Consider the following 24994-nt stretch of genomic DNA (forward strand, 5'->3'; position numbering starts at 1 on the left):
GCAAGGTCTGCATGGATTTGCAGTCTTTCGTGCACATCTGAGGTACAATCCCGCAACCACACCGAAGCGACTTGATGAGCCCCTCGAACTTTGAGTCCAAGGCCACTTTTCGCCGATTCCAAGGCCGCTGTGGCCGTACGTTCCACACCCCATGCTCCATGCTTGAGCATTGCTCACACTCGCCTCGCACCTCTGCGCGCAAGCCGGACGTTCGCGTTGCTCTGCGGGGAAGGCCCCAGTTGCGAAATTGCCGAACAGCACTGCTTCTGAATTCCAGAGCTGGTCTGTGGCCACCGGCGCACTCAACCATCAACCAGTCTGTCCTCAGTCCCGAATTCAGACTTCTTGAAACGCGACCGCCGCGAGGAAGAGCACACACTCGATATACTCTTTTTTGATTGCGGTCAAAAGACAACATGTCCAGCGGAACCGGCAGCTGTAGCTCCCAGTTAGGAAGGTGTGCGTTCTGTGGAGAGGTATGTCGTCAAGCATCCGTGTGTGCCTTGTGAGTATCGCTGAGTACGTGTACTAACTTACCCGAAAAAAAAACTCTTGATCCGCGTTTGAGTAGCACCTAAGCAACACGTCCTCGGCGATCCCTATTGCTTATGGTACGCCATCATATGAAGGTCGAGGGACGTTCTCGAAGCTCAAGCCGCTGCGATGGCGGTTCCTGACCAACAAGGCCCCTCGCACCAAGTTCATGTGCGGGAACTGCGCCGAGAAGCGTCAGAAGCCGCAGGTGATCGACCAGCAACCGCTGGGCCTCGACTCGTCTTGGTCCGGCGCAACACAAAGCTCGAACACCAGCTATAAAGCGCCCCAACAGAGGGAGGAGAGGAACAGCAAGCATCGGACCGTGTCGAATAGATTCGAGCATCTGCACGAACCACATGACAGCCCAGCGCAGCAACACAAGCGAGAGAAGCTTCAAGCTGAACAGCGCAGACAACACGAAACTCCGAGAAGAACGCATGACCAGCCTAGGGCTGAAGGCAGGAGGCGAGGGTCGTCACAGGGCATGCTGCAGCCCATTGGAAATCATCGCATGTCCAGGGATTCCATGACGAGACACCGTCCAGCTAGCTCAGCGGACGGCAAGACGTGGACCTCCGTACCACAGCAGCGTGACTCGGTCGAGAGCACCACCCGTCCGAGAAAGTCGAGTAGCGGACGCTCCGAGCCTCGCGGATCCGAAAAGAAGGGTCAGCGGTTGAGCTCGACAGCCGACATCCTCGGCTTGTCCCGGTCTCTCGAGCTGCCGCCCAATTACTTCGAGATGAGCTCAATGTCGCCGAAGTTCACCGCGGCGAGTGCACCGGAGGGTAATTGCCCTCTGGACTGGAAGCAGCTGGAGATGCAACTGCCCCAAGTGCAGCCCCGGAAACAGGACGAGACCGAAGAAGAGCGCCAGAGGCGGCGAAGCGCTTCATACGCCCACATGCTGCTAAGGATGCGGCGTCACTACGACGCCGTCCAGGTGAACGGAACCAGTGGACATCCTGCTACAGCACCGCCACGCCGGATTCGAGCGGAGCGACGAGCTAAGTCCGTCGCCGTGCGGAACGTCAAGGATGACCTGGTCATGGCCGACTTAGTCAAGGAGGACCCCGTGGACTCCCTCGCCATCGACCTGAACTACCTGCGCGCGTACAAGGACGCTCGGTGAGTCGAGCACATAGGCACCGGCATGTATATATTCAAGGCGTTGTCAACGCGCCTTCAACGCTATGAAGACGACGACGGTCTCTCTTATCAGGTCGACAGGGCTGATCACTAGATTTTGACTCAACACCATTCAATAATGCAAAGTCGTCCAATATGTATCAAGGCCCATCCGTCTTTTGCCTCGACACAAGTTGCTGCGTCGCGTTGCAGTTGCAGCCGTCGATCCGTCGCCATGGAGCCGAGGCGACTGCGAACTGCAGGTGCTCGTCACAATAGGGTCTTCTGCAGGAGCAGGTGGCGCTATGCAGAGACTAGTCAGACCATTTCCTGAAGTTCTGACATGCTCAACCTGATACTGTCGCGTTGTATGAAATATACTGTGTACATACAATCTGTGCTAAACACACCTCTTTAACCTGATGATCGACAGAGCGCAAAAGATACTTTTGTGACTGACTCGCCAAATTGAAGTGCTCACACGGCGGCAATATATTTTGGCTGGTCTGCACAGATCCCACCCTGATCTGACTACTAGCAGCGCTGTACAAGTATTAGAAGTCTCGGTTTGCCAAGGTTAATCCTCCTCCAGCGGCGACCAACTTGCATGAATTAGGTATCATATCACGGATCCTGTTGGGCCTGCAGCCTGCATTGTTCAGGTGAAAAATTGGTCGGTGCATACGACATCTTGGTGCTCTCGTTGCAACGCGTTGCAACGCGTTGGACTTGTGCGTGCGCCGGGTCAAGATGTTGACCATCCGCAGAGCTCCCAGGAGGATCTTTCGGCCACCGCAGCAGCTTCACCTGTCGAATGTCGCGGCGGTGTCCTCGCCCAGCTGCTTTGACGGCGGGCGGCCGTTTTCCGCTACAGCACGGGCTGCTCTCAAGCCCTTGGTGACCGTCTGTCAAAGCAGCCTGGTCCTTATGCGCAGACCAGTCCTCCCACTCCTCTGCATTCCTGTGGCAGAGCGACGCACTCGGCTATCCATCCCTCACTTCGCCATCAGACGGGTAGCGGATACTGTAGACTGTAATCACTGTGAAATGGTCAACTGCAAAGGAGTCGTGAGCTCGCCGCGAAGCCCCATGACGCAGGAGATCTGTCGCTACTGCAGAACGGTAGGATGTCACCGAATTGGTGCTGGTACCTCTCTCCACGCACCACTAATAACGTTGCAATGTTTTGTTATCTTCCAGCAAGTCTGCGAGGACTGTTTCGTCGCAGCCACGAGTAGGGACTCCGCACCGCAGTCGGAAGCTGTCCACCAGCAGCACGCGTGTCTTTCGTGCAGTCGGTTGCACCCGGCGGCGAAGAAGTCGCGGTCACCTCCGCGTGACCGTCGTCTGGCTCGCTTTGGTCGGATGCATTCGGCGCCGATTTCAGGCGCTCCTCTCATCGATTCACTGTCTAAGGGGATGCGAGATGTCACTGGATGGACACGCCACTCGAAGTCGAGCACAGGATTCTTGTCGGCGGAGGACAAACCGGAGCAGCAGACGACAGAGAGAGTGTCGAGACGCGGGTCAACCAGGACGAGTCAGCAGCCGGAGGACTTGGAGTTCCCATCTGTCGATCTGCGCCGCCGTCGACACACGTCGGCCATTGCCCCGACAGCGCGGTCGTGCGATGTCACGCGTCCTGGCAGGGGTCTGAGCGCTCGGCAGCTCATGAGAGCCCATTCCACGGACTTTAACATGATTTCAAGGCGACAGGCTAACGCGACGGAACTGCACACCTCGCAAAGAGTTGGGACGTCGTATTTGTGCGATTTCACACGAACGAACCCGCGGATGGCCATCCGTGACGCTGCATCGACTGGGCCCAAAGAGCGTTCAATGATGCGAAACGCTGCGAGGTCGCAGCCGCTTGACCTCACAGGCGCGAAACCCAGCTTGGACTTGTCGGACGGGACCAACGAGCTCGAACTATCAACGGTGGATCTGCGTCTGCCCAAGTACAAGGTGGATCTACCCGCGCCAGTAAAGCACGGGCGACGCGCCTCAGCAGCTGACCCGGTCAACAGCGCTCTCACCCCGATCTCGTATGATAATCTTGCTGCGTTGGACTCGAAACTCGAATTGATGCACCTCGATACCCCTGACAAGGAAAGCAAGGAGAATCAGCCGGAGCAGTCGAGTGCGCCGAGAAGTTCCTCGTTTGGAGGCAGCAGAAAGCTTTCTAAGCACAGTCACCACCGCGGCGAGCCCATTGATTTCCACTTGTCGACCGTGGATCTTCGACCGCGACCTCGACGACACACCACACCGGAAACGTGTCAGAAAGTAAGAGGCTCTCGGCAAGGGAACCAAGAGCCTGTGGCAACGGAGGGGAGCGTGCAGGAGCGACGCGGTGGGTTTACACACTTCCATCGGCAGAAGAAGAGTGAGCCCATCGACTTTCATTTATCGAAGTTCGGGCTGATGCCGCGCAGACACACGACGGATTCCAACCCCGAGACGAACCGGACTGAGGTCGAGCACCGCAAATCTCGCACCATTAGCGTCAAGAAGGCGGAGACCGTTGCTCCGACACCGGAAGCAACGACTCCGACCAACTCCAAGAACAAACTGTGCGACTTGGCGTACTTGGAGAATTTCCGGTCGTACACAGTGTAAATGCTGTGGGCGGTGCATAGCTATGCAGCTACTGTCGACCGTCGGAACCTTTGTCGGAAACTCACTTGTACGTTAGTACTGTAGATGTGTAGTTTTACGTGAGTTCTTGTTTAAGCAAATAGAGTACATTATGACGAGAAAGCGCATACCAGTAATCGTTTGAAGAAGACGTCTTGAGGTCTAAGGAACTGCATACATCCTCCATTCTGCAAGCTCATGACGGTCTGACTCGACATCATTTTGCTCTTAGAGCAACGGTCCCACTTCTGGATCAACGTTGCGATCCTCCCTCGCAGTGCTCAGATCACGAGAAACTAAAATCACCGGTCTATTCTCCCTAGACATATCTACGTGCAGTGGATTGGAAGCGCCTAAGAGTATGCGCCTTTTGTGGCCTCAGTTCTAAGATGCTCCGTTAGAAACTATTGAATGATAGCCACTTTGGACGGATTCAGCAGATACAGTGCTGTTTCTTCTTTGGAGGATGCAGAACTCACATGCTGACGCCACGGATCTCTCAAAATCAAAGCGTAAGCAGGCCAACCTCAAATCCAGCGCCACGCGAGCTTTGGACATCACGCAGCCGCTTCTTGTATTCTCCACTGTCATGCTTCGCTCGCGTGCTCCATCCTCTAAATGCTGGCAATTGCCTACCTTGAAGTCTAGAAAACGCATTCGTCGACGAACTTGACCCTCGAGATTGCAGCCTCGCCGAGGTCCGCCGCGACGACATGTATACACGCACAACCCGCGCGACCGATTCTCCCGATTGCGGTACCGTCGAGGTGATCTGAGATTGCAGGTAAAACGCGCTCAAAGTAATCTCGCCCTGCCCGAGAGTGCTCATAATCGGTTGTCCGCCTATCAGCGGCCTCCGTTCCCGATTGTGCCAAAACCTAAGTGCTGCTGCCAGGGTAATCACTGTACCACTTCCGCGACTGCACAACAAACGACCTTCACGCTGGACTCGCTAGTCTGCATGGAGCCCAACCATTCCTGAATTTGCCTCCTAGTGCTCACGAGCAATGGGAGTCTCTACACCGGTGGGTCGCGATGCAGCCATCACCTTCGACTCGGGCAAAGGTTTGATGGCCAAGGGCCCCGAGGCGCTGCACGACCTCATGCTCGTCAACATGGAGGCCACCACGGGGCGTTCAATGCCCCGCATGGACGTGCGTTTCAACAACCTGTCGGTGACGGCCGACGTAGTCGTCGTAGAGGAGGACGGCTCCAAGCAGGAGCTGCCGACGCTGCCTAACACCGTCAAGAAGGCCTTCGCCGGTCCCAAGAAGCGCTCCGTGCGCAAGGAGATCCTCAAAAACGTGAGCGGCGTCTTCAAGCCCGGCACCATCACGCTGCTGCTCGGCCAGCCGGGGTCCGGCAAGTCGGCGCTCATGAAGATGCTCAGCGCCCGCTTCCCCGACGGCAAAAACATCAAAGTGGAGGGCGACATCTCGTTCAACAACGTGCCCCGAAAGCAGATCCTCGACCGCCTACCGCAGTTCGTGTCGTACGTGGACCAGCGCGACAAGCACTTCGCCCCGCTCACGGTCAAGGAGACGCTCGAGTTCGCCTACCAGGTGTGCGGAGGTGACATCACGAAGCGAAAGGAGTTTAACGCATCGCTGCCTTCGGAGAAGGAGAACGTGGAGGCGCTGCAGGCCACGAAGGCCATCTTCCAGAACTACCCGGACGTGATTATCCAGCAGCTCGGGCTGCAGAACTGCCAGGATACGATCGTCGGTGATGCCATGATCCGCGGTGTTTCCGGTGGTGAACGCAAGCGCGTGACGACTGGCGAAATGGAGTTCGGCATGAAGTTCGTGTCGCTCATGGACGAGATCAGCACGGGTCTCGACAGCGCGGCGACGTACGATATCATCAACACGCAGCGCAGCATCGCCCACAAGCTCAACAAGACGGTGGTCATTGCTCTACTGCAGCCGTCCCCGGAGATATTTGCTCTGTTTGACAACGTCATGATCCTGAACGAGGGAGAGCTGATGTACCATGGTCCGTGCAGCAAGGTCGAGGGCTACTTCGAGTCGCTGGGCTTCAAATGCCCCCCCGAGCGCGATATCGCCGACTACCTCCTGGACCTGGGCACGAAGCAGCAGTACCGATATGAAGTCGAACAGGCATCCAAGGCTCCGCGTTTCCCTCAAGAATTCGGCGACAGCTTCCGCCAGTCCGAGCTGTATCGGGACACGCTCACCGCACTTGAGGCGCCTCACGATCCGGAGATGCTGAAGACGGTGAAGGAGAACATGGATCCGATGCCCCAATTTCAGCAGTCGTTCCTGGACAGTACGGCCACGCTCTTCAAGCGCGAGATCATGATCACGTACCGCAACAAGGCCTTCGTCTTCGGTCGCGTGCTGATGATCACGGTCATGGGACTGCTTTTCAGCACTATTTACTACAACTTCGACCCCACGCAGGTGTCTGTTGTGGCTGGCGTCATTTTCTCCACCGTCATGTTCCTGTCGATGGGCCAGTCGTCCCAGCTGCCAGTTTTCATGGTGAACCGCGACATCTTCTACAAGCAGCGTGGCGCAAACTTCTACCGGACATCGTCGTACGTGCTGGCAAACTCGATCGGTGGCATCCCGCTGTCGCTGGCTGAGACCATCATCTTCGGCTCGCTCGTGTACTGGATGTGTGGGTTCGCTGCGGAAGCGGGGCTGTTCATTATCTTCGAGCTCATTCTGCTGCTGTCAAACCTGGCCATGGGCATGTGGTTCTTCTTCTTGTCGTCGGTGTGCTCTCACGAAAACATCGCCACCCCGCTGTGCATGATGTCCATTCTGATCTTCATCATCTTCGCGGGCTTCATCGTCACGACGGATGAAATCCCAGACTATTTGATCTGGGCGCACTGGATCAGCCCTATGAGCTGGAGTCTCAAGGCACTGACCATTAACCAGTACCGATCGAGTGCCTTCGACGTGTGCGTCTACGGTGCGATCGACTACTGCGCGGACTACGGCCTCACGATGGGCGAGTACTACCTGAAGCTGTTCGGCTTGGACACGGGCAAAGAGTGGGTGGCCTATGGCATCATTTTCTTGGCGACCATCTACGTGGTGTTCATGTACTTGTCGTACCTGGCACTGGAGCACCTTCGGTACGAAGCTCCTGTGAATGTGGACGTGTCGGAGAAGACTGCTGATGACGGATCGTACGCGCTTGTCGAGACGCCAAAGTCCGTTGCCAAGAAGAGCGACGTCGTGGAGGTGGAGGTGAACACGCACGAGAAGAACTTTGTTCCGGTGACGGTGGCGTTCCAGGACTTGCACTACTGGGTTCCGGATCCGCACAACCCCAAGGAGGAGCTTCAGCTTCTCAAGGGCATCAACGGCTTCGCTGTTCCTGGTTCCATCACGGCTCTAATGGGCTCGACTGGCGCCGGTAAGACGACGCTTATGGATGTGATCGCTGGCCGCAAGACTGGCGGCAAGATCACCGGCAAAATTATGCTGAACGGCTACGAGGCCAGCGATTTGGCTATCCGCCGTTGCACGGGCTACTGCGAGCAGATGGACGTGCACTCGGAGGCGGCCACCATTCGCGAGGCTTTGACTTTCAGCTCGTTCTTGCGTCAAGACGCCTCGATCCCGGACGAGAAGAAGTACGACTCCGTCAACGAGTGCATTGAAATGCTCGGACTCGAGGACATCGCTGACCAAATCATTCGCGGTAGCTCGGTGGAGCAGATGAAGCGCCTGACCATCGGTGTGGAGCTCGCTGCTCAGCCGAGTGTCATTTTCCTCGATGAACCGACGAGTGGTTTGGACGCTCGTTCTGCTAAACTGATCATGGACGGCGTTCGTAAGGTGGCCGACTCTGGTCGTACGATTATCTGCACGATCCACCAGCCCTCGGCTGAGGTGTTCTACTTGTTCGACAGCCTGCTCTTGCTGAAGCGTGGTGGTCAGACCGTGTTTTACGGAGACTTGGGCAAGAACTGCCGCAACCTGATCGACTACTTTGAGGGAATCCCCGGTGTGGCCCCGCTGCCGAAGAATTACAACCCGGCTACGTGGATGCTGGAGTGCATCGGTGCCGGTGTGAACAACTCGGCCGGCGACAACTTGGACTTCGTTGATCACTTCAACAAGAGCTCGTACAACCAGCAGTTGGAGGCGAACATGGCTAAGGAAGGCATCACCGTTCCGTCGCCCGACCTCCCCGAGATTGTGTTTGGCAAGAAGCGTGCTGCCAGCTCGCTGACCCAGATGAACTTCGTAGTGATCCGCTTCTTCCAGATGTACTGGCGCACCCCAAGCTACACGCTGACCCGCTTGGTGATGTCCGTGTTCCTGGCTCTGATCTTCGGCATCGTCTTCATCAACCCGCAGTACGCGTCGTACGCCGGATTGAGCTCGGGTGTGGGTATGGTGTTCATGGCCGCACTCTTCCTGTCGATGATGGCGTTTAACAGCGTCGTCCCGCTTACGAGTGCCGAGCGTCCTTCGTTCTACCGTGAACGCGCGGCGCAGACGTACAATGCGTTCTGGTACTGGTTGGGAGCGACGCTGGTGGAGATCCCGTGGTGCTTCTTGAGCGGCTTCCTGTTCACAATTGTGCTGTACCCTCTCGCGGGCTTCACGGACTTTATGACCGGCGTGCTCTTCTGGGTGGCGATCTCGCTGACGGTGTTCATGCAAGTCTCCTTGGGCCAGTTCTTCACTTACGCCATGCCGACGGAGGAAGTTGCGGCCATCATCGGCATGCTGTTTAACTCGGTGCTCATGATGTTCATGGGCTACAACCCTCCGGCCTCGTCCATTCCTCAAGGCTACCAGTGGCTGTACACGATTTCGCCCCAGAAGTTTCCCATGTGCATCCTCGTGGCGCTGTGCTTCACCAAGTGCGATACCCTGCCGACCTGGGACGAAGCTTCGCAGTCGTACACCAATGTCGGCTCGGACCTCGGTTGCCAGCCGATGGCAAATGCGCCCGCAACGATCGGCCATACGACGCTCAAGGAGTACACGGAGTCGTACTTTGGCTTCAAGTACGACGAGATCGGCCAAAACTTCGCCATCGTGATCGGGTGCATCGCGCTGTTCCGCATCTGGGGGCTGCTGGCTCTGCGTTTCGTGAATCATCAGAAGAGATAGAGAGCTACACTCTACGCAGTAGCTCTTCCTAGCAGGAGTGTTTTGCTCAGAAAATGTACTTCATAAGAAAAACATTTCATTTTAATGAAATCACAACTCATCTTAAAAGATGAATTGATAGTGTACGTCGTTCTCAAACACTGTAACTCTGATGAAAGTCTCAAAATTTAAAAGGGTAGGTAGTTTGGGTGTTTTTAACTACTGTGTATACTACGCCAGCAAGTCGAACCTGATGCCAAACAACAAGCATCGCTCACGCTTTACGGTATGATAGCAGTGAAGTTTCATGAAGTTCATAGACCATCTCTGCGTGGCTCGTGTATTTGTTTCATCTGTTACTACGCCCTTGGCGTTTGGGTGGAGGTCACTTGCTCCTTCTTTCGGAGTCTACGGGTGTGTGTGGCTTTGTATCCAGGATACATGACTTTTCATTTCGTTTCTGCGCTTCTCCTCGCTCGGTACTTGTGTCGACGACTTGACTCGTGGTTGATACGTTGGGTTCTTGGTACTTTGGCTCATGGCTTAAATATCGACGCGGCGGGTGGCTCCAGCGCGGGGCGTGACCAGCTCGGACAGATACGACAGATCGATGGGCTCGGCTCGGCGCGGCTCGAAGTCCAAGTCCAGCGTGAGAGCGCGCGAGACTCGCGCAGTACGTGGTCGCTGCTGCTGCTGGTTCCGCTCCCTTCCGTTCGACTGGGTGCTGCTGTCCGAGCTGCTGTTGACGCTGCTACTGGTGGGGCTGTAGAGATGCAGGTTCTCAAACCGCTCCCGGACTGTCGCCGGGTCATCACGAGAGCCGCTACCGACGGAATCCGTCAGCGAGATGGACGGACGCTGCTCTTCCGAGCACTCGCTCGTGTGCAACGCGTAGGCCGGGAGGCTGTTCTGCTTTGTGAAGGCTGCAAATGTACGCAGAGAGAGATTGATCCAGGAATTAGTTAAGAGCGACAAGTAGAGCGAGATGCACTTGGATGTGACGTGACGCACCATTGAGTTTCGTGTCCGAAAGTGGCCGCGTCCGCTCTCCCGACACCGTCGCATTGCGCACGCGCGTTCTCGGTCGTCCGTAGTCGAGCCCGCTCAAGCTGCGGCTCGTGGGGTTGACGGAGCCCGTGTAGATGGCGCAGGCCAGGCACATGCGGTGGTTCTTGCCGCTGACGTCAGCGCGGTGGTAGCAGATCTCGACGCACCGCTTGCACAGAATGGCGTCGCAGAAGCGGCAGCGCTTGGCGATCGTCCACTTGGAGACACGGTCTCCGCAGGCCTTGCAGTCTCGGTCGCTGTCGCCGTCGATCGACGAGGAGGTTCCGGGTGCCTGCTGCGGTCGCAGTTGGCACATGATCTTGAGCACTTGGTTGAGGTTGTCGGCCGCCTTCTTGTTGGCGGCGATGGCCTGCTGCACGACCCAGTTGGGCAGGCCCCGGCCGTCGATGTGCACGAACGTCACGTGCTCCAGCACGTTGGGGCGGTCGGTCTCCCGGAAGATCATGCCGGACACGCGCATGTAGGTGCGCACGGGCCCGTCGGGGTGCTGCGAGGCCGGGCAGCACAGGTGGTTGATCGACCGCATGCCGCGCGCCCACACGCGGCGGCCCGTGTCGCGGTCCACGAACGAGTCCATGTACTCGAGGAAGCACACGTCGCGGCCGTCCGACAGCTTGGTCGGCGGCTTCCACAGCGACCAGCGCATGGCCGCTCCGTGCAGGGGCTTCTCTTCGGTCGGGCTTGCCAGTTGATACAGCCGTCGGGAGCGCGCGGCGTCCAGCACCATCGGCACGCGGCCGTCCTGATCCAGGAACAGGTTGGCCACCTCCTCCAGCGTGCCGAAGAGCACCGACGTCGTCCACATGGCCATGGACTTGTAGTCCACCGAGCGGTGCGCCACGTTGAACACCTCGCCGTCGCTGCCGAAGCGCACAGCGGTCTGCACCGCTGGGAACAGTTGGTCGTACGCGGCCTTGGCGTCCATGAGGAGTCCGTCCAGCTCTGGCTGGGGCAGCGGCAGCATCTCGAGCGCGTACGGGTGGTCGGGCGACCGCGAGTACGCGTACTGCTGCGTCATTCTGATTGACTTATCAACCGCGAAAGGTTGATTGAGGACGCCACGCCACGCGCGACTAGCAGAGCTCCGGGATCGAAATCGATCGATCTCTCTGCAGTCGCCGAAGCAAGAATGGCAGCTTCGATGCTTGAGGAGGAGAGGCCCGAGCAGATGGGAGCCGCCGTCCTAGACAGGGCCGAGCCGCGCCGACTTGACGGGGATGCGCCATGTGCACGGCGTCGAGTTGTTCACAACAGTTGGTCCGCCGGCACTGACAGAAGCGAGACGAGAGTGGCTCAAGCACTGCGAGCCAAGAGTTGGGTGCCTTCGTCCGTCGTGGTGATCCCTTTGCCGACCTCGGTGGCTGCGTTTCTGCCGGAGATCGACAGGGTTCGACCGGGGACGCTGGCGCCGCTGTTGACGGCAGTCGATGGAGAGGCCACGAGGTCGAGATGACCAAGGTCTCCGCTACGTATTGCCTGCTTTCGGTGTTTTCGCTCGCGCGGACCGACAGATGGGTCGAACGGTGGCGCTGCTTTGCGTGCGTAGACTCGCTGCGAGGGAACGCGAAATCGTACGCGGGCGCCACGAATCTGTATTGCTGGAGGCGCGATTTGCATCGCCGATTGTTGCAAACCAGCGCTGGCTGGAGCCGTCTCTTGAGGGCGTTTGACTCAGCCTGCTTGAAGAAGTCGACGTCGCAGCTTCCGGCTCGCTAAAGCGGTCGGCTGAAAGAAACCGCGGCTTGTTTTCAAAGCACTCGAGCGCTGGCGGCCGAGCCTTTTCCAGCACAGCGGAGGGCTACTCTCTGTCCTACACTTTGCGTCATTACACACCGGCACTAACGCCACGGAGCGCAGAGCCCCGGCCATCGGATACATGAAGGGGTTTCGGCGCGAAATGCGGGTCAGTTGGCCATGAAAGGAGACCACACAGGTGTCGATGAGGACTCGCTTCTGCAGCGAAGGCCAATGTGATACTGTCGCATGCAATTCGCTGCCACTATAATAATACAAGCGCATCGAGATTTCAAGCGAATTCAACCAGCTCTCGCTTTGGTGTATGTGCGTCGTCAGCATGGCCTCAGCTTCCGCGACTGGCGTCAACTAACGCGATGACTGAACGCGGTCTAACTGTAGTACAGCCGATTGTGCGAGCTGCGCCCTCCGTCTTATCGCGGGAGCTCGAACCGAAGCGACTGCATCGTAGAAGTCCGACAGATGCCGCATCCAGCTCTCTCGCTTCATTCCGTGTCAGAACCAACTTATCTGCCGAGGTCGAAGCATGGCGTAAGTGAGTTAAGGTGGTCACGCGATCGCGCACGGCTCGTTCCTCAAGTCGGAGGACCTTGAGTCAGGAGGATGTCGTGCAGCAACTCGCCTCCAGCGAAGCTCTCGGAAGATACTTTACACAACCAGCGCTTGCTCAAGCTCATCTTGCTGCAGTCACTTCAACAAGGCAGCCATCCTGTTCGTGCCCTACTTCTACTAGCAGCATCGCCTCGGGGTCTCACAAGATTCATTGTCAATGACGGCACTACACCTGCACAGGCTGCCCGACTGCGCCCGGTGCAGTCGACAGCGAAACCCGTCAGGCTGACGGTCAGCCACCGCTGCAGAGAGCGAGCTGCATCAGCATGCTCGTCAGCAACAAGACGCTGGATCAAAGCGGCGTCATGTCACGACAGAATACATTAGCGTCGGCCTCACTCTCGACCATTTACTCCACGACACTCATGCTAAACATCGTTCAAATACGACAAGTCCACCGTGGCGGTTGAGGCCCCCTCCGACTTGGCGTGGCAACTTCTGGTCTTCCGTCGGCAGTGGTTTGGCACCACGCGCTCCTCGATCACCTGAGGCAGCGGGCTGTCGGAGCCCGCCGTGCTCGAGTTGCTACTCGTTAGGCTTCTATCTCCCCTGTTCGAACCTGAACGACAAGTCAGCAGCTGTAAGCATCATGAGCACCCAGCGCGCCACCATCTCTCTATAGCTAAACGCCAGATAAGTCACCAACTTACGCGTTGTAGTACCTCCGGTCGTGCTTGCCTCCGCGCTATCGACAGACATGAATCTGCCGTTGATGCTGTCCGGTGTACTCACGTTGTCCGAGTGCAACGACCCACTGGAGGGTAGCGTGAGCTCCAGCTGGCGGTTGGTCCGAGCCAGGAAGTCGTCCACGCAGTGTACGCAGATGCGGTCGAGCTTCTTTCGCCCCTGAATCGCGCAGTACACTACGTCGCTGCAGCTTTTGCAGATGAGCTGCACAACAGCACGCGACCAATAGTATCAGCTAAACTACCGTCGAATGACACGCCTCGATGCATCACCACCTCACTTACCTCACCGCAGTCTCTGCACTTGCGATGTCGCCCCCACTTCGGCAATACAGCATTGCAGCCTGCGCACAGCTTAGCATTGAGGTGATTCTCCTGGAAACTCGATCCCGGGTCCACTCCTTCCTTCATCACATGCTCCAACCGGATGAGGTGCTCGAGGTTGTGCGAGTTCTTGGCTTTCCTGCTGGCTACGATCTTCGTCATCCACGGCGGCACGCCTTGCGTGTCAGCATCGTAGTATGTAACAGCTTCGAGGATGTTGGGCTTGTCTGTCTCGGTATACACTGTGCCGCAACAGTGCAGGAACGCTCGAACCACATTGTGCGACCCCATCAGAGGCGGGCAACTCCGGTGCTCTAGCGACTGAGTCATCCGCGCCCAACCGCGACGTCCACGCTCATCGACGAAAGTGTCCATGTATTCCAAGTAGACAATGTCTCGCTGGCGAATGAGCTTCGACGGCGAGTGCCACAACGACCACCGCATGCCACAACATCGGTACGGGTGCTCCCTCGTAGGCGCCAAGAAGCGGTATATCTGTTGCGACTGAGCAAACCCGATCGCGGCATTGGTGCGGTCGCCAAGAAACACATCGACCAGCTCCGGGATGGTGGCGTGGATTTTCGTTTCAGCACACACCGTGGCGCGTGTCGTGCGAGCGAAAGCGCGGACGTTGGTGGCAAACCCGTTGGCCTGAGCAAACCGAACGTTCTTGAACAGCTCCTTGTACTGCTGGTGCGCGAGCATGATGAGGTCCTCGCGTTCGTTTTCGTAGAGCTGCACAGGGGCGAAGCGGATGGGCTCCACTGTACTCCCACGTCGGGGGGTCGACTGCATCGTTGAAGAGATTTCGGCACAGGAGTCGACTCTCCTTCCGCGAGTCGAGCTCGAAAGTGATGGAGCCGACCTTCAGGCTCAGACTGCTCCCAATCCAATTCCAAAGTGACAGCGTCTGCGCGGAAAGTCGATTGAAACGTAGCGCCGACGAGTGCACCGCCACGAAATACCTGCAAGGCTATGTACTGTGCGACGGCATGCGCGCTTCTGCAGGAGTGGTTCGCGGTGGATGTTTCTGCATCGAGTCCTCTACACGCAAGGTTAGAACTGCGCGAAGTATCACCACCGACCTCGTTGCGGGTTGTGTCAGGCACTAGGAAGGCACACATGTCATTGGGTCGTCGAACCAAGTGAGCTCGTGGCGAACTCGGATCGGACTTCAACGGTGGAAGCGGATACGCACTAACTTTACGGGTTACAATTTAGACCAGACTATAATTGATCACTTGGATACATTTTCCGAATCGTTCGCAAAAATGGAGGACGTTGAAAGTGAGCTGCAGCGACTCGAGTCCAACCACTCGGAGCTGCTGCTGCACCAGGAGACGCTCAAGAAGCAGTTGGCGTTCAAGAATGACCAGCTGAAGCAGTTCCAGGCGGCGGTGGAGGAATGCAACAAGTTGCTGGCTCAGCCGCCTCCAGCCCAGTCGGACGTGACGATGGCAGAATGAGGTGGAGGACAGGCACATCCGACCAAGAAAAGCACAGTCAGTACGCATAGCGAGCGACTTCGAGCGAATGCAATTCAATGTTCTGGCGACTATGAACGAACGCGACGTCGATCACAACTCAAATGTGCCATTTTACAACAAAACAAAAAACAAAAAAGAAAAAGCAAGAAAACGAAAACAGAAACTCTTCATCAGCATTTCACGCTCGCCCCACCGTGCCAATAAATGTCGTTTGCTCGCTCGCTCGCTTGCTGCTTCTTCCACCCTTCCCGCACGCCGACCAGCCTCCTCCACGCGTCTTGTCGCCACTTGCGCTGTCCTCATTTTATCTGGCAATGCCCTTGTCACCTCTTGTCTCGTTCGCGCGTGGAAAACCCACTCCCCGCTCTCGGCTGCTCTCATTCCTCTTCCGGCTACCTTTATTCTCGACTATTTCCCGCTTGAATCCATTAGCTCCTCGGCTTACATCGAGCCAGCCATCGCGGTTCCGTTCGCGACGTCAGCTCCCATCGGAGTGTACGACGCATTAGAAGCCGGAGGAATATTCTGCGCAGTCATCAGCAAGAAATAGTACCATTAGACAAATGCACAGGATGGCAATTCGTATGCAACGGCCAACAGCCACAACACTGTATGTACCTGGTACGCACGTTGGGAGGCGTAGCGGCGGTTCATAGCTTCAATATCGTCCGGCCGCGTAAAATCGCGCGGCTGGTCCTGTTGCTGACGCTGCTGGTGGCCGTAGTTGCCGTGGTGTGCCTGCTGACCTCCAATAGGCTGCTGCTGCGACTGCTGCTGGTACCCGCCCTGAGCCTGGTTGCCCTGCTGGGCGTACTGTCCGTAGGCGGTGTAGCCGTAGGCAGCTCCTTGCTGATACTGCGGGTAACCGTAGGCGGCGTTGTAGCCGTAGTAGTTCTGCAACAAAACAGCCATAAAACACCATCACATCAGAAACTTAATCTGCACCTCCGCTCTCCACAAGGACTACTGCAACGAACCTGGTATCCGGCCTGGTACTGCCCATACTGCTGCTGGTTGTAATAGTTGTTGTGGTTGGCCGCACGCGCCGCAGCCGATCGGCCCCACGCACACCGCACCTTCACGCCGCTAATCACCGTGCCGTTCATCTGAGTGATGGCAACCTCCGCCGCCTCCTTCGTCGTGTACTGCACAAAGCCGCATCCGCGTCCAGGGGGCACCTTCACGGACACGATTTCTCCCAGCGCGCCGAACCGGGCGCGCAGCTCGTCCTCCGTCGTGGAAGGGTCCAGTCCTCCGACAAACACAGTCGTGTTGGTTCCCTCCTCCTCGGGGGCGCCAAAGGCGCCCTGCTGCCGGGACTTGCTCCTCTCCGTGGCCACGCTCACGCGCATGGGGCGCGACGAGCAGTACACGCCGTTCATGGTCTGCAGCGCCTGGTCGGCCTCCTCCTTGCTGCCGAAGCGGACGAAGCCGAAGCCCTTGGACATGCGCGTGACGGGGTCCATGACCACCTTGGCGCCCCTCACGCTCGTGAAGCGCGCGCTGAAGGTGCTGAGCAGCAGCTCGTCGGCCACGTCGGGCGCCAGGTCCCCCACGAAGATCGAGTGGTCGTCCGACGTCTCAATGCGGCGGCCGCCGGCGCCCCAGTTCATCCGGAAGCGGTGCATCGTGTTCGCTAGTCGAGCGCAAGTCCCCCAAACATTATCAGATTGTCGCACCATACATTAAAAAAATAATAATAAAAAGATGTAGCCATGAACAGGGCGAGCAACTTACGGATCACCTGGCCGTTGAACGTGTCCAGCACCTGCTGCGCCCCCCTCTGCGTCGGGAACTCGAGGAAGCCGTAGCCTGCCGGGTACCCCGTCACCTTGTCCCGGATCAACTTGACCACCGGCTGCTCCCCTGATAAATAATAATAATAATCGCCAGCGAATAAGAAAATAAGAAGAAAAAAAAAACAATAAAAGGCGGTTAGGCAAGTGAAGTGGAGAGAGCTTGAAGAGGTTTTATACAGGGGCGAGGGGAGGGGGGAGGGGAGACGCACCGGCCGAGGCGAAGAGGGACGAGATGAAGGCTTCGTCCCAGTGCATCTGGATGTCGCCCATCCACAGCGTCTTGCATTCCGTCTCCATGGTGCTCGCGTCCTCCGGCAGCTCCGGCAGCTCCAGGGGAGAGCGAGTTCCTTTTTCGGCCGTGGGGCGGTTTGGCTTGTGTTTTTATTCCCGGCCCCCTTTTCTGGGCTTTTCTCCCTCGAACGTGGCGACAATGCTACGGGCCCCGACCGGTCACGGACCGCACGCTTGCCGCCACCGAATGTGTAGGTACCGCCGCAAGGTGTAGCCATGTCGCGAAACGACGCGAAGCCTAAAATTGACATGGCCGGGTCTGTTACAGGTTGCAGTGAAGTGCACTGCACTGCTGATCCCGAGCCGCTTGGCCATTTCGGTCGCTGCTGCGTAGAAGACTCGGCGGTTGGCCGGTATGATCGCCCCCACGCCGCTGGGCAACACCGGCGACTCCATGATGATGACGCTGCGCTCGTCCATGGCGCGTCGCAGCTCGCTGGGCGTGCCCGTGTCGACGCTCATCTTCCCGCGCTCCGCCGCCGACCGCAGCGAGGCCAACAAGCTCACCAAGGCCATGGAAGACAAGTTCGGCTTCCACTACGTCACCAACTCGTTCACGCAGGACCCGCTCGTGGAGCTCGACTTCCAGGCCTACTACACGGAGACCAACCTGGCCCCGGCGCTCTACGCGAGTTTGGTCTGCTGGGTCATCTGGTCGATGCTCACCACGCCCGACTGGGTCGGCTTCTACGACGACGACCCGGACGTCCGAGCCGCGTCCGCACTGCGGCTCTGGGTCTCCATTTTCATCTACATCCCCGTGCCCACGCTGGTCGCGTGCTGTCGCTCCCGGTACTTCATCGGCCACGAGCAGACGCTGCTCTGCCTCATCGCACACTGCTTCGCTGCTGGAATTCTTGGTCAGGGTCTTATCAAAGCAGACGACTACACGCGCTACTTCTTGAAGGACTTGAATTCGCTCTTCTCGCTTGCGTTCCATGACGAGCCATTTGGCACGTCCGGTTGGACTGATGCATCCATGTCGGCGGACAGCTCTGATGCGGCCATGGACCCCACTATCAACGCCACTATTGTGAGTCTGGACGGCTCCACAGACTGGTGGATCTACCGCAACCTCCAGTCTTCGGGTCGCGACCTTGTCCTCACCTACATCAACCGCGGTACGTTTCCTTGAATTCGCTGTAGCTTGGCAATGTGACCTGCAAACTCATGTCTACGCTGCGTTTTGTTGTAGTGGCGATACCGATGGTGCACCTGAACATGAACCTGTTGCGCCCGCTGGTGGTGTTGCTCGTGGCTCCTCTATTCAAGCTGGATGCGTTCCATTACTTGCTGTTGGCATTCTCGATCAACCTGGAGTTTTGCATTCTCGTATCAGTGCAGTATCCAGACTCGCGCTCGACCATCTTCGTCGTCAATAAGTTTCTGCTCGTCTTCACGCTAGTTTGTGTTTCGGCCGTTCTGGTGATTCGTGTTCGCCAGACGGATCGATTTCTCCGACTCAACTTCCTTCACGCCAAGATCGTCGAGGAGCGTGCCCGGGCCTCGCATCTCCAGAAAGAGATCATTCTCAATGAGAACAAGAGCCTGAAAAAGATGCTGGAAGAGCGTGTAGGCGGACACGGTGACGGTAGTCCCCCGCTAGACTTCGACTCCCCGATGGCCAAGGTGTTGCTGGATCTAAAGGCTTTGCAGCGTGCTACGGAATTATCGCCCGAACTTCGCGAAAATCTAGACGGGATCGTCACGCTGTTAATGCGCAAAGGCCAAAACCTTTTCGCACCAGATATTCATGAGCAGCTCAAGATGAAACGTGATGGAGATTTGGACGGTGACATCAAGTCTTGGGCCACCACAGTGCTTGCCAACAAGTCGTACACGCGCAACCGGCGAGCGTCAGCAGTCTTTCAAAACAGCGCTGAAAACTCTGCTAGCGGCAACAGCGCAAGCGGCACTAGTAGCGCGGCTAAGGACTCCGAAAGGAGTTTGACAGCGGGTTCCGGTAATTCGAGCGTGTCCATGGGCTCCGTAGGATGCACCAACGCTGCTCGTTCCGTCGAGATGCGACTGCATCCAGAGGTTACTGCACCAACTGACGAAGTGTTGAATGCAGTTGGAGAATTGATGGAGCGCGATGGCTGGAGTGTCGACACATTCGAGTACGTTTCTTGCTTTGGTCGCGGGTGTGATCGGTGTCTGGCTCACTTGCGCTCTTGTGCTCTAACAGGGTGGCGCAGATGACGAATAACAAGCCCATTACGTTCATCACGTATATCGCCTTCGAACAGCACAATCTCTTTGAACTTTGCTCCGTCAACAAGAGCACACTGGCCAACTTCCTCCATTTCCTGGACATTGGTTACCACCGAAATCCTTACGTAAGTTTCTGGAGACTCAATCGTGTTGCTTATCTCCGGCTTCTTTCTCGTAACTTGACTGACTATTGCTATGTTCTTGCTTGGTGGGCTTCAGCACAACAACTGCCACGCAGCGGACGTTGTCAGCTCGGTCGAGTATCTCATTTCAGTCATGGATAACGGGTACTTACAGGACTTGCTCACATACCAAGAGGTGTTTGCAGCGATCGTCGCTGCAGCCATTCACGATTTCCGCCACCCCGGCAAGAATAACAACTTTATGATCAAGAGCGGCAGCGACCTGGCCATCGAATTCAGCGACTCGTCTGTACTGGAGCGAATGCACCTCGCCGAAGCGTTCTTCTTGACAAAAGACCCCATCTTCAACATATTCGTGGGACTATCACCGGGGCAATACAGCGAAGTGCGCAAGGCCATCGTGGAAATGGTGCTCTCCACCGACCTCACTGTCCACCTCCAGCTCGTCGGTAGCCTGAAGACAGCACTCATCTCACAGGAAGATTCGGAAGTGGAGCACTCACCCATGCTGCTCATGAAGATCGTCATTAAGTGCGCCGACCTGGGCCACTCGTCCAAGGCGCTTAAGCTGCACGCCCGGTGGTCGGACCTGATCATCGAAGAGTTCTTCTTGCAGGGCGACGACGAGCACACGCTCGGGATGGACATCTCCCCCTTCATGAACCGCAACAGCGAGAACAGCGCGCGTAACCAGGTGGGGTTCTTCGAGTTCATCGTGCTGCCTTTCTTCGAGGTGGTCGCCGAAGCGGTGTTCCGTCCCGAGTTCAAGACCATCCTGGACCAAGCTCACCAGAACTACAAGCTCTGGAAGAAGGCCGACAACATGCAGATCAACTCCATCAAGGACATCCTGGACCAGGTGCTGGACCCGGAGGCGGCCAAGATCGCGGCGGCGGCCGGCAAAGCCCCCACTGGCCACTAGACCCGTCCGTAGAGCGCCGTTTTGGCGCCAGGACGCTTGCGCCCGAGCCAGAACTTGGCGCGGTCTCCGTTGCTCTCCAGCAGGGCGAAGAGCAGGTAGAGGCACGACACTGCGTGGCCCAGACACAGCAGCGCCCCCACCGTCCAGAGCCCGTAGCGAGTGCCGCGCTCCGCAGGCGCCAGACTCTTCTCTCTTGTGTAGATCCACGCGCCGACGAGCGCAAAGCCCACGAGCTGGTTGAGCAGCGAGGCCGTGGGGGGAAGAATGATGGTCTCCCGGTACAGCAGCGTCGTGAGCAGCACCGGCAGCAACGCGAACGAGTCCACCGACGGGTTGGAAGAGCCCAGCACGGCCGCCAAGTCCACGAGCAGCAGCGCGACCAGCGCCCCGCACGCGGCGAACCAGGCGGTGCGAGCGGCGCTGCTTCTGCCAGCGGGGGAGCTGCCGACGTCTGGAGGGTCGAATACGGAGCGGCGTGGCGCCGAGGAGGCCGCCGCCTGCAGCTCGTCGTCGCTCTCGCTGTCGCTCACCGCGCGGATGATCATTGCGCACGTCCAGCAGATCTTGCTGAAGTGACGGGTCGTATACGAACTGTATACTGGTTTTGGAGAAAGTGTATAGGTGGCGTATACCGGTGTTTGGGGCTGCGAGCACTCGGCTGAAGATAAGGCTAGGATAAATAGGAGGAGAACCAAGAGAGGAAGACACGTTGGGTATCTCTTTCCTTAGTGACGACGAGAATGATGCCTGCCTCCCTCCAAGTTGAAGTTGCATTTAACATGGACCTCGAGTCGTGAATCCCATCCAGCGTCCGCAGTCGCAGCCTGCGAGATGTGTTGCACCAAGCACGGGGGCATTGTGCCGGTCATGTCGGTGCCCCCGTTGTTCTACATGTCTGCTCGACAAGTATGGCGACTAGCAGCGCAAGAGCTCTCTGGCTCGGCGAGCCCCTGCACAGCTCTGCAGTCGCAATGCACTCACGCTCTTCAGTCCCGAGGGCCTGCATACCTGCAACGGAGGTTCACGCAGGACGGACATCGGTATTTGACGCATGAGAGCCTCCTGCGGTCCAATTGCGGCGGTGCTGGTCCACGTGTTTGACAGACCAACTTCAAGTTCCACGGCCGAGTCCAGCCCAACGGCAAGTCTTGTCGACAGCACGAGTCATTGCATACATGTAGCACCAGACACTAGACGCAGGGCATCCCAAGGCGACCTATCTATCCTACCGTAGATATATTTCTCGCTGCACCGGGCGTCCTGAAACGCAACGTTCGTACGCACTTGCCGTCCCGAACGCACGTACATTTGGTGGTGCGTAGCGTACCTGTATCTCCGGTGGCAGCAGCCTGTCGCCACCTCACCTTGAAGTTGCACCCACTCACCTGGTCATTCCGCATTCTGCGCCGTGGGGCTCAAGCGTCTCGCCGACCATCACTCCTGCTCTCGCCATGCTGCGCTCCAGCCAGCGCCTAGCGGCGACTCGCTCGCTGCGCCTGCCCGCGCGCCGCGCGATCGCCAGCTACGCGGAGCAGTACCGCCGCAGCCTGGACAGGCCCGAGGAGTTCTGGGCCGACGCCGCGCGCGACATCGAGTGGTTCAAGCCCTGGACCAAAGCGCTCGACACGTACGTGCCTCATGCGTAAGCTACAGGGAGGAGCTGGACAGTAGCTGAAGCCCGATGCTTGTTGCCTGCAGGACGCGAGGCCCGTCGTCGCGCTGGTTCACGGGCGGCGAGATGAACACGAGCTACAACGCGCTGGACGTGCACGTGAACAGCGGGAGGGGCGACGTCGTGGCCTTCCACTACGACAGCCCGCTCACGAGCACCAAGACCACAGTCACGTACAGCCAGCTGCTGGAGCAAGGTCGGCGCTGCGCTGCTGATTGCAAAGGCTACAGAGATTGTGTCTTCTTACCGTTGTTGTGCTTGCTTTCTCGCTCGCTGCAGTGTCGACGTTCGCCGGGGGCCTACAGAAGCTGGGCGTGAAGAAGGGCGACCGCGTGGTGATCTACATGCCAGCGGTGCTGGAGACGACGGTGGCGATGCTCGCGTGCGCGCGCCTGGGCGCGGTGCACTCGGTGGTGTTCGGCGGCTTCGCGACGCTGGAGCTGGCGGCGAGGATCGAGGACGCCACTCCCAAGGTCATCATCTCGGCGAGTTGCGGTGTGGAGCCCAAGGGCATCATCGACTACGGCCCGCTGCTCAACGGCGCCATCGAGCGCTCGGCCTGGAAGCCCAGCAAGGTCGTCATGATGCAGCGCGATCTCTGCCCGTTCCCCATGACCAAGGGGCGTGACGTCGACTGGAGAGATGTGATGGCCATGGGCAGCCCCATTGACGCGGTGCCTGTGCTTGCGACGGATCCGCTCTACATCCTGTACACGTCGGGCACGACGGGGCGGCCGAAGGGCGTGGTGCGGGACAACGGCGGCCACGCCGTCGCGCTCAAGTGGGCGATGCGCAACGTGTTTGACATCACCCCAGACGACACGTTCTTTGCTGCGTCGGATATGGGTTGGACGGTTGGCCACTCACTGGTTGTGTATGGCCCGCTGGTGCACGGATGCACGGTACGCTGCAAGAGTCCTTTGCGATGAAGTTTCTTCAGCTAGCTAACGTCTTTATCTCCGTTTGCAGTCGGTTCTGTATGCAGGCAAGCCGGTAGGAACGCCTGATGCTGGAGCATACTGGCGTTTGATCACAGAGTACGGCATCAAGTCCATGTTTACCGCGCCTACAGCATTGCGAGCGATCCGTAAGGAAGACCCGCACGCTTTGCTGCTGAAGGACAAGAAGGAAGAGATCCGGAAGACGTTCAAGTATGTGTATCATGATTTTTTTGGCACAGTTGCCCGCATTTGCGCGCCATTAATTTGTACCCGTATCGTTGTACAGGACGATGTTCGTGGCCGGCGAGCGTGGAGATCCGAAGACATTCAACTTCTTTTCAGAAGAGCTTGGCGTACCCCTAATTGATCATTGGTAAGTTGGTTCATGGTTCAACCTTCACGCAGCGCTTCTGATGCTTCATTACGTATGATGCATAGGTGGCAAACGGAGACTGGATGGCCGATCACAGCACCGTGCATTGGAATGCAAAATGATGATATCACGGAGGACGGCTATCCACGGATCAAGGTAGGCTCCGTAGCTCGCCCAGTACCCGGATGGGACGTTCAACTGCTGACGGCCGACAGAGCGGACCACGACGAGCACCATGGACACAATCATGAAAATGAAGAGCAAGATGCAGAGCTGGTAGTGAAGCTGCCGCTTCCTCCAGGTCCGCGATTGATTCAAGCTCTAAACGTTCAAATCGTGCGACTAGCTAACGCGTGTGATTTTACTGCTAACCAGGTGCTTTAACTACTTTGCACAACAACCCGGACGACTTCTATGCCAAGTATTTCAAGCGGTTCCCGGGCTACTACCACACGGGAGATACCGGACATATCGACGAAGAAGGATTCGTCTACGTGAGTTCATTGCCTCCATCACCTTTGTCCACGTGATTACCAGCTTACAGATGCGCTGTGCCAATGCTCACTCATAGGTGATGTCTCGAACGGATGACGTTATCAACGTCGCGGGACACCGCATCACGACGGGATCGATCGAGGAAGTCATCATTGAGATTCCGGAAGTCGTAGAGTGCGCGGTGGTGCGTGCTGTATTTGGCTTCGGGGTGTCATGATCGTTGTGTCTGACAAAATGTCCTGTGCCAAATAGTTTGGCGTCGTCGACGCCCTCAAGGGACATGTTCCGGTCGCGCTGTTGGTGATTGACAAGAAGATCGATCGATCGAAGAAAGAGGTACGGCAACTCGGTGTTTTACACGTTGCGAGTTCGTTCAGTCTAACCGTCTTGCTTGCTGGCACGCACGTTAGATCATTGAGCAAGTGGTGCGCGACGTGCGCGAGCAGATGGGTAGCTTTGTGTGCCTGAAGGATGTCGGCCTCGTGGACGCTCTCCCCAAGACACGCTCGGGCAAGGTCATGCGCGCCACAATCCAGGCTGTCGCCAACTCGGCGCCGTTCCGTGTGCCGGCCACCATCGATAATGTTGCGGTGCTGGACGACATCCGCGGAGTGCTGCAGAAGTTGGGCTACGCCAAGAAGAAGTCTCTCGTCGCGGGCAAGTAAGGTTCAGCGTGGCATGTGAATGTAGTGTACAGCGGGGGTAACAGTGAACGTGGGTGAAGTTCACCGTGAACAGCACCGACAGCTTACCATGAAACAAAGCATGGTAGTTGCTCACAAACATTCTTGCTGTTCAGTGCACACCTTACTAATCCGATACT

At 57.5% G+C, this 24994-nt stretch overlaps 10 protein-coding genes across 13 annotated transcripts; 7 read left to right on the top strand and 3 right to left on the bottom strand.

The window, feature by feature from the left end:
* Window positions 1-416: 416 nt before the first annotated feature.
* Window positions 417-1669, top strand: IUM83_03079 (uncharacterized protein; the record flags this gene model as incomplete). Its single annotated transcript, XM_067927057.1, has 2 exons — window positions 417-476; window positions 572-1669. 2 exons carry the CDS (start codon window positions 417-419, stop codon window positions 1667-1669), a joined length of 1158 nt encoding a protein of 385 aa, XP_067784406.1.
* A 1085-nt stretch (window positions 1670-2754) lies between these two features.
* IUM83_03080 (uncharacterized protein) lies at window positions 2755-4284 on the top strand (the record flags this gene model as incomplete). Its single annotated transcript, XM_067927058.1, has 2 exons — window positions 2755-2787; window positions 2866-4284. 2 exons carry the CDS (start codon window positions 2755-2757, stop codon window positions 4282-4284), a joined length of 1452 nt encoding a protein of 483 aa, XP_067784028.1.
* A 1025-nt stretch (window positions 4285-5309) lies between these two features.
* On the top strand, window positions 5310-9410 carry IUM83_03081 (ATP-binding Cassette (ABC) Superfamily; the record flags this gene model as incomplete). 2 transcript variants are annotated; one of them, XM_067927060.1, is made up of 2 exons in its annotated part: window positions 5310-8483; window positions 8553-9410. In XM_067927060.1, the coding sequence occupies 2 exons, from the start codon at window positions 5310-5312 to the stop codon at window positions 9408-9410; spliced, it is 4032 nt and encodes a 1343-aa protein (XP_067784400.1). The 2 variants fall into 2 exon arrangements, with proteins under 2 accessions (XP_067784400.1, XP_067784401.1); XM_067927059.1 differs by having other exon boundaries at window positions 5310-9410.
* Window positions 9411-9932: 522 nt separating this feature from the next.
* IUM83_03082 (Zinc finger, RING/FYVE/PHD-type) lies at window positions 9933-11475 on the bottom strand (the record flags this gene model as incomplete). Its single annotated transcript, XM_067927061.1, has 2 exons — window positions 9933-10312; window positions 10401-11475. 2 exons carry the CDS (start codon window positions 11473-11475, stop codon window positions 9933-9935), a joined length of 1455 nt encoding a protein of 484 aa, XP_067784027.1.
* A 1717-nt stretch (window positions 11476-13192) lies between these two features.
* Window positions 13193-14629, bottom strand: IUM83_03083 (uncharacterized protein; the record flags this gene model as incomplete). The annotated part of the gene is made up of 3 exons (XM_067927062.1): window positions 13193-13383; window positions 13475-13715; window positions 13796-14629. 3 exons carry the CDS (start codon window positions 14627-14629, stop codon window positions 13193-13195), a joined length of 1266 nt encoding a protein of 421 aa, XP_067784399.1.
* A 446-nt stretch (window positions 14630-15075) lies between these two features.
* IUM83_03084 (uncharacterized protein) lies at window positions 15076-15300 on the top strand (the record flags this gene model as incomplete). The annotated part of the gene is made up of 1 exon (XM_067927063.1): window positions 15076-15300. The coding sequence occupies one exon, from the start codon at window positions 15076-15078 to the stop codon at window positions 15298-15300; it is 225 nt and encodes a 74-aa protein (XP_067784029.1).
* A 526-nt stretch (window positions 15301-15826) lies between these two features.
* Window positions 15827-17417, bottom strand: IUM83_03085 (nuclear acid binding; the record flags this gene model as incomplete). Its single annotated transcript, XM_067927064.1, has 5 exons — window positions 15827-15846; window positions 15951-16215; window positions 16299-16957; window positions 17059-17187; window positions 17330-17417. The coding sequence occupies 5 exons, from the start codon at window positions 17415-17417 to the stop codon at window positions 15827-15829; spliced, it is 1161 nt and encodes a 386-aa protein (XP_067784305.1).
* Window positions 17418-17766: 349 nt separating this feature from the next.
* On the top strand, window positions 17767-20690 carry IUM83_03086 (the record flags this gene model as incomplete). 2 transcript variants are annotated; one of them, XM_067927065.1, is made up of 5 exons in its annotated part: window positions 17767-18532; window positions 18607-19374; window positions 19486-19531; window positions 19600-19750; window positions 19845-20690. In XM_067927065.1, the coding sequence occupies 5 exons, from the start codon at window positions 17767-17769 to the stop codon at window positions 20688-20690; spliced, it is 2577 nt and encodes an 858-aa protein (XP_067784303.1). The 2 variants fall into 2 exon arrangements, with proteins under 2 accessions (XP_067784303.1, XP_067784304.1); XM_067927066.1 differs by having other exon boundaries at window positions 18607-19131; window positions 19450-19531.
* Window positions 20691-20954: 264 nt separating this feature from the next.
* On the top strand, window positions 20955-21266 carry IUM83_03087 (uncharacterized protein; the record flags this gene model as incomplete). The annotated part of the gene is made up of 1 exon (XM_067927067.1): window positions 20955-21266. One exon carries the CDS (start codon window positions 20955-20957, stop codon window positions 21264-21266), a length of 312 nt encoding a protein of 103 aa, XP_067784145.1.
* An 875-nt stretch (window positions 21267-22141) lies between these two features.
* IUM83_03088 (Acyl-CoA synthetase short-chain family member 3) lies at window positions 22142-24836 on the top strand (the record flags this gene model as incomplete). Of its 2 annotated transcripts, XM_067927069.1 has the most annotated exons (10): window positions 22142-22317; window positions 22389-22558; window positions 22642-23264; window positions 23332-23513; window positions 23590-23676; window positions 23742-23977; window positions 24052-24170; window positions 24248-24355; window positions 24424-24507; window positions 24582-24836. In XM_067927069.1, the coding sequence occupies 10 exons, from the start codon at window positions 22142-22144 to the stop codon at window positions 24834-24836; spliced, it is 2040 nt and encodes a 679-aa protein (XP_067784398.1). The 2 variants fall into 2 exon arrangements, with proteins under 2 accessions (XP_067784398.1, XP_067784397.1); XM_067927068.1 differs by lacking the exons at window positions 24052-24170; window positions 24248-24355; window positions 24424-24507; window positions 24582-24836 and having other exon boundaries at window positions 23894-23927.
* Window positions 24837-24994: the final 158 nt, after the last annotated feature.

Source organism: Phytophthora cinnamomi, assembly GCF_018691715.1.
Source record: "Phytophthora cinnamomi strain GKB4 chromosome Unknown Contig92, whole genome shotgun sequence".
In the NCBI taxonomy this organism is placed as follows: Eukaryota; Oomycota; class Peronosporomycetes; order Peronosporales; family Peronosporaceae; genus Phytophthora; species Phytophthora cinnamomi.